Source organism: Nematolebias whitei, chromosome 3 (genome assembly GCF_014905685.2).
Source record: "Nematolebias whitei isolate Nwh7 chromosome 3, NemWhi1, whole genome shotgun sequence".
Lineage (NCBI taxonomy): Eukaryota > Metazoa > Chordata > Actinopteri > Cyprinodontiformes > Rivulidae > Nematolebias > Nematolebias whitei.
Genome location: NC_056500.1, coordinates 55,473,454 through 55,481,135, shown reverse-complemented (window position 1 = coordinate 55,481,135; position 7,682 = coordinate 55,473,454). Strand labels below are relative to the sequence as shown.

The 7,682-nt window shown below is 42.7% G+C and overlaps 1 protein-coding gene across 1 annotated transcript in view; it reads left to right on the top strand.

The window, feature by feature from the left end:
• osbpl1a (oxysterol binding protein-like 1A) overlaps positions 1-7,682 on the top strand; it is a 66,329-nt gene that overhangs the window by 265 nt on the left and 58,382 nt on the right. The window contains exons 2-6 of the mRNA XM_037675042.1: positions 1,629-1,758; positions 6,374-6,459; positions 6,541-6,615; positions 6,775-6,886; positions 7,037-7,122. Coding sequence (XP_037530970.1) covers positions 1,635-1,758; positions 6,374-6,459; positions 6,541-6,615; positions 6,775-6,886; positions 7,037-7,122 — 483 coding nt within the window. The 5' untranslated portion in view covers positions 1,629-1,634. The remainder of the gene's footprint in view (positions 1-1,628; positions 1,759-6,373; positions 6,460-6,540; positions 6,616-6,774; positions 6,887-7,036; positions 7,123-7,682) is intronic.

The window sequence follows — 7,682 nt, the reverse complement described above, 5'->3', positions numbered from 1 at the left end:
GCACGCAGATATTTTACTAACACAATCACAGCTGTAAGTGTCACTTTCTGTGCACGCAGATATTTTACTAACACAATCACAGCTGTTCAGACATTCACCCACAACTTTAGAAACGAAATCTCCTCGAGTCTTAAAAGTAAAAAGTACAAAGTTTTATGAGCTAAAACTACACACATGACGTTTGACAACAAGTAAACGAGTGGCAGAGAGGTCAGTGTTGCTGCTGGAAAGTTTGAAGCACATTACCCAACTCCGGGACGCGCCTGTTTAAAGGGCCACGACACAACAAGACACTAAGCACGTGAAGTCTCTTTACATTTGTTCTACACAAGAAATGTATTTGTAGCTGAGCAGCAGCTGTAAATTACTTCATTGTAAAATAAATAAATCTTTAGAAAATACTTGTATTTATAATTGAAATGTGGTGAAGAAAGTTTTAAAAGTAGCACAGATGTGAGAGAGCAGGCGTCTTTAGCATGTACCATTCAGAGGGAATCAAACTGATCCAAGCTCTGGCTTGGATTTATTTGTTACGTTTATAACATGAAGACATGAACGGCTGCAGGTTCGTGGATCGAGGTGTTCCTGTGTCAGACATCACATGATTTCTGTTGAGTAATAATTCCTTCAGATTGTTAATAAACAGGTTCTTGTCAGGTGTGATCACAGAGTGCAGCCACACGTGACCAACGTGTTTTTCCTTCATGACCAATGAAGACGGGTGCAGGTGTCGCAGGTGAACCCGTTTCTGCGCCACAAGTTTTCCTCTGTCTGCTTAAAGCGTCCTGGTCCTCTTGTTACAGGATTTATCCGTCCTTCCCCGCACTCACGTCACATGATTTGCCGTCTTGTGAGTATTTTCTCCTCAGCTTTAAGTACCAAAGATTTGATTTAAAATCTAGAATGTCCACATGCTTTAAGCTTTAAGGGAAAGGAGAGGGCTCGTTTCCTTCCTGTAAGGCTGGTCGAGTGAGTGATTTACTTCTCCTCGCTCACAGCAACTTCTCTTTTAACGTCTAAAACACAGCAGACACTTGTGACTTCATGTTTGCATGTCCTCCTGGTTAAGAAAGCGTGACCTGTTGAGCAATAATCAACCATTAGAAGGTTTGACCAGTCATTTTAAAGGGGCAACTGGCTGATTTAACACGTCCAGCTCTGGTTTCTGAACACACAGATCCAAAAAGCGTGATTATTTTGATGCCACGTGAAATTCATTTGTAGTATTTCTGCTTGCAATGAACTCCACCCTTAAGAAGCATCCGTCACTGGTTTGTAATAAACACAAATCTCTGTCAGTTGCTTGTTGTTTTTACTTAAGTAACTTTCCGTCCCTAAGAGAGGTTGTTTGTTTGTGCAGTCATGTGGCAGCAGCCATTATGAGCTGTGCAGAAAAAATGCCGGCCACGTTCAGGAAACTGAACGAAGCTGGAAGGAAGAGCGAGTCAAAGTTCCTCCACAAAGACGACGTGCTTCAAGAAGTTCCTGACTCGTGTGACAGACTCGGCTTTTCTCACGCTGTTCCTGCGTTCTGGTTTCACATTGGCCACATAGATAAGGACACGGTGTAGTGATATGTGCTGGATGTGGACTGTGAGGAAAAGCATCTTGTCTGCTTTGCCCTGCAGGGGTCGATGGAGGAGCTGAAGCCAGAGGAGCAGTTCTTGCAATGCGCCCGAAACGGAGATCTGCCTGGAGTTCAACGGCTTCTCAAATCCAGGGCGAGGCCAGAGACGTGGATCGATATCAACTGCAAAGGTATCCCTGGTACTCCTGGGTTTTATTCATCCAAACACTTCGATATGGTCCATGGGCCACAGGTAGCCCTCGGATGAACTCCATCTGGTCCCCGACAGTCTTAAATAGAATTTTTTTTACATCAAATTAAATCTTAAGGAAACAAGTATTTTGTTATTGACACTGAGGTGAGTGAACACAAAATCTAAATTAAATATCTTGGATGTTTACATTAAAAATGGGTTAAAATAAAAAATATAAATGGACTGTACTTCTATAGCACCTTTCTGTCTAACTTCAAGATACTCAAAGCTCTTTACAACAATCTGTGCCTCTTTTACCCATTCACACAGCTCTATACTAGATCTCTACAAAGATAATTGAACAAATCATTCTAAAGAGACTAATCAGAGCTGGTGGATTCGAACCCCCAACTCTCGCATTGGAGGACGCCTGCTCTACTCAGCCACAGCTGCCCCATGTATATAAAAATATAAATCTTTGGGGAAAAAGCAAGAAAAATGTACCTACATTTAACAAACGTTTACTAATACTTTATCACAAGTGCCACTTTAGAAAAACTGCACTGAACAAAAATATGGACATCTCTTTTGTTTATGCTCTCATTTATCGTGAGCTGAGTTCAAAGATCTTTTCTATTCACACATTAGGCCTTCTTTTCTCATATTGTTCACTGGTTTGTGTAAATCTGTGTTAGTGAGCACTTCTCCATTGCCTAAATAATCCCACCACCTCACAGGTGTGCCACATCATGATCCTGATTAGACAGCACGACTGTTGCACAGGTCTGTCGTAGGCCGACCACAATAAAAGGCCACTCTAAAATGTGCACACAGCACAATGACACAGATGTGGCAAGTTTTGAGGGAGCGTGCAAAAATCATGCTGACTGCAGGAATGTCCGTGTTCAGAGAATTTGGCATGAAGCCTGTTTTTCACGGACTCGCTCTATCACGGTTTTTCAAAATAAGATTGGACATGACACACAATTGGCTGATCGATGGAGGAGCCGCACAATTGGCATGAAATTTTTATATAGATTAAATTATTTTAAATTATTTAGCACCTCCTGCACCTCTGTGCAGCCCACACTGAAGGATACGCTTCCTCCTGTATGGCGTAATTTTTGTGCCACGGAGTTGAGCGTGCGGTGGTGTTGTGACACGCGCTCAACTCTGACAAACTGCTCGCATTCCTGCAGCTGATCAGCTGATTTCTGTGCAGAGCGGAGAAGTGGGCGTGGCCAATAGTGCAGCCAGAGGCAGAGAGATGAAATCATGACATTCTGTCCTCTTTTAGTGTGTTTAGAGTTTAGAAACATTGTTTAGAATGTTGCAAGACTGTGGGAAGGGTTTAAAATGCATATATATATATATATATATATATATAATAGTATTTGTACTACTATCCTTATTTCGTGGTTTTTCACTTATGGTGGGACTTGAGGGTACGGATTCCCAGCGATAAACGAGGGACTACTGTACATCCAACCAGCCTCCCTACAGCAGGCCATATGTAACCACTCCAGCACCTATGTTCATTGGGCATAGTGTATGCCTGCCCATACCATAACCCCACCACCACCATGGGCCACTCGGTTCACAACAGTGACATCAGAAAACCGCTCACCCACACGACTCCATACATGCCATCTGCCATCTGCCCTGTACAGTGGAAACTGAGATTTGTCCGTGAAGAGAACACCTCTCCAACGTGACGTATGCCATTGAATGTCAGCATTTGCCTCCTCCAGTTGGTTACGACGACAAACTCCAGTCAGGAGGAGACCCTGATGAGGACAACGAGTATGTATTTGAGCTTCGCTTCTCTTTTATTTATTTTTTGGTCTTTTTCTCTTTACCCTCTGTTGGAACCAGATGTGTGTCCCCCCCCCCCCCCCCACACACACACACACCTCCTCCCCTGCTGCACTCTTTTGTCCTGTGAACCCTTAAAAAGCCTCTTTTTTGTTTTTTTCTGCATACCTCTTAATTCAAAGGATCAGCTGGTCTCTCAATAAAATTGATCAACTTCTCCCGACAGGAGTCGGGGTAAGGAGGACCCTCTTACCTCGACGGAAACAAATTGGATTCATGATGACAACTGGTTATTTTGCTGTTTGGTTGGTGCAATCTAGATTGTCTATAAATTCGTGTGGATGTGTCGAAGCTCGACAGTGCTCAGACTGAATTTGTGGAGCTGCAGCAGGGAGCTGGATCAGCTGTTATCAGGACTGTGAACTCACTGGCAGCACTCATGAATGGTGGGAATAATCTGGAGAAGCTGTGAGCTCGACTTTTGGCGTAAAGGATCAATTTGTCAATTTTGGAGTTTCCATCAGAGGAATACATACCAGCGAGACTTTAAAAGGCAGAAACAACAATTCACGAGTTCTGCCTGACCCAAATTGTGGCCTTGATGCCGGACTTATCTCAACTCCTTCTGGAATGTTTTAAAAACAACAAAGATGCTTTGACTGTTTCCTCACCCCTCCCTTCCCCAAGGCTGTGGACATGTAACAGAACCTCATCTGAGCTGAAGATGAACGTCACCTCTTATCTGGACAATGGCTGAGGGGGGGGGCTCTGGACTATGCTACGACTTCCCTTAAAAATTCAATGTCTTCACTGCCTATATGTAAATGTATAACGTCTGTTTATGTTGCTTTGCTGTGGTAGGTTTTTTTTGATGCCTCAAATCGTGCCCTGTCTAGGACACGGTGTGAGAGATCTTTTTTTTATACCGTCTCTCCTCATGTTTTCTTTCCTTTTTTCATCCAAGCAAAATATTATTCTGAATAAGAATAAGAAGGCCGCGCTATTTAATAGCTGCAGCTTCGTGCACTCCGCCCATCTTTCAGACGACTGTACGTACATATTCTCGTTGTATCTCGGTGCAATGATAATAAAGTTTATTCTGATTCTGATTCTCTGAGATGGTTTCTGACAGTTTGTGCAGAAATTCTTTGGTTATGCAAACTGACTGTTGCAGCAGCTGACCAGCTGGCTGGTCTTAGACAGTCTTGGAGGAGAAGACGCTGGATGTGGAGGTCCTGGGCTGGTCAGGTTACATGTGGTCGGCAGTTGTGTGACTGGTTGAATGTACTGCCAAATTCCCTGAACATGGACATTTCTGCAGTCACCATGATTATTGCACACTCCTTCAAAAATTGCTGTATCTGTGTTGTGCTGAGTGATAAAACTGCACATTTTAGAGTGGCCTTTTATTGTGGTCAGCCTAAGGCTCACCTGCGCAATAATCATGCTGTCTAATCAGCATCTTGATCTGCCACACCTGTGAAGTGGGTGGATTATCTCAGCAAGGGAGAAGTTCGCACAAACACAGATTTACACAAATTAGTGAACAATATTTGAGAGATAAAATCCTTTTGTGTACATACAAAAGTCTTAAAACTTTGAGTTCAGCTCATGAAAAATGGGAGCAGAACAAAAAGAGTTGCATTTAACTTTTATTATATGTTTGTTTGTTGTTTTGTTTGGAAATATGCTAGAAATTCTACGAGATCATCTATTCAATTTAATTTGGTTCATTTCTATAACGCCAAGTCACAACAGAAGTCGTCTCAGGCACTGAACAGAAACATTCATATATAAAATAATAATTTAACATTATTTATCTGAGGAGCAGCTTTGAGTTTAACTCCATCACTGAACTCTCATCTTGAACAAGCATGAAGGCGACAGTGGGAAGGAAAAACTCCCGCATGAGGAAGAAACCTTTATCAGAACCAGGATCAGGACAAGCGGCCATCTGCTTCGACCGGCTGGGTTTGAGAGGAACAGATACACAATGGCAGGTCAAGAATCACATGTTAAGATAGAAATAGTATCAAATTAAAACTATTAAATTTTAGCAATTCATTTAAGGAACTTAGGTCAATTTGTCCTCTAGTAGTCTAAGACTATAGCAGCATAACATGCCAACTCTAACTATAGGATTTATCAAAAAGGAAAGTCTTAAGCCCAGTTTTAAAACTGGACAATGTGTCAGCCTTAAGGACAGAAACTGGAACTTGGTTCCACAAGAGAGGAGCCTGAGAACTGAAAGATCTTCCTCCCATTCTTCTTTTGTAAACTCTAGGAACCACAAGTAAACCTGCAGTCTGAGAGCGAAGTGCTCTGTTAGGAAAATATGGAACAACAAGATCTGTAATATAAGATGGAGCTAGGTTGTTGAGAGCTTTGTAGGTTAGAAGTAAGATTTTGAATTCTATTCTGGATTTGACAGGGAGCCAATGGAGAGAAACTAAAACTGGAGAAATATGATCTCTCCCAGTAACTCCAGTTAAGACTCTAGCAGCAGCATTTTGGATCAACTGAAGATGTTTTAAAGAAGTATTTGGACACCCAGATAATAAACCATTGCAATAGTCCAGTCTAGACATGACAAATGCATGGACCTGCATCCAGAAGACATTTTCTGATTGAGTGTGCTAAATGTGCTACAGCTTGTTCCAGTCAGAAATAAAAGCAAAAGTCTGGAAATGTCTTCTAAATTATTTGTATAGTGGAATAATTTTTCTATACTATTTTGATCACTTAACGTAACGTAGGTAAAGTTTGGTGTTGTAGTGGTGAATGTCCTGTTCTCTCAGGTAAAAGTAAGTCAAACTTGGGATGGACGCCTCTTCACTTGGCCTGTTACTTTGGTCACAAAGACGTAGTGGAAGTGCTGCTTAAGGTAATGTTATTTTTAATTCAGTCTAAAATGAAAATCTGAACAAGATTACACAGGTAGCGTGTGTTATTTCATATTCTGCAGGCAGGTGCAAATGTCAACTTGCCCAATAATATTGGAGACACGCCGCTGCATAAAGCTGCCTTCACAGGAAGAAAGGTGTGTTCATGTGGAAAATATTTACCTTTAACATTTCCAATGTCTTTGCATCATTTTGCCAATGTAAGATTTTTGTGCATGCATTTATTCATCCATTGAGTCATTTAATCAACCAACCAACCAATCAATCAATCAATCAATCAATCAAACATTGATCAGGAGGTTGTCATGCTGCTGCTGCACTATGATGCATGTGCTACTGTCATCAACGGGACAGCTCAAACTCCCAAAGATGTCACTCAAAACGCAGAGATCAGAAGCATGCTGGAAGGTGAGAGATCAAGCCTGTCGTTTTAAAAGTTACCATGGAAACGTGCGCTCAATCAGTTCCCATGTTGATTCATTTGACATCCATTCATACAAGGTATTTATGTTATGTATATGTGAAATTATCTTTCTGTGAATGACGTCTTGATGCCAGCGGCTGAGAGAACGGAAGAGAGGAAACTGGAGGAGAAACTTTTGGAAGCTGCACGGGAAGGAGACCTGTCAACGCTCAGCGTGTTGGTTAGTGCCACATTTTAATGCTTCATCTAAAACTCCTAAAGATGTGAAACTGAAGTCTGAGTCTTAAGGCTGTAGTATAACTCCATCCATCCATCCGTCCATCCATCATCTTTACCCACTTCTTCCTTTTTGGGTCATGGGGGTCACAGGTGCCCATATCCAGCAGTCACTGCGAGAGGCAGGCGACACCCTGGACAGGTCTCCAGTCCATCACAGGGACACCTGGAAAGGTCTCCAGTCCATCACAGGGACACCTGGACAGGTCTCCAGTCCATCACAGGGACACCCTGGGTAGATCTCTAGTCCATCACAGGAACACCCTGGACAGGTCTCAAGTCCATCATAGGGACACCTGGGCAGGTATCCAGTCCATCACAGGGACACCCTGGGTAGATCTCTAGTCCATCACAGGGACACCCTGGACATGTCTAGTCCATCACAGGGACACCCTAGGCTGGTCTCCAGTCCATCACAGGGACACCCTGGACAGGTCTCCAGTCCATCACAGGGACACCCTGGACAGGTCTCCAGTCCATCACAGGGACACCCTGGACAGGTCT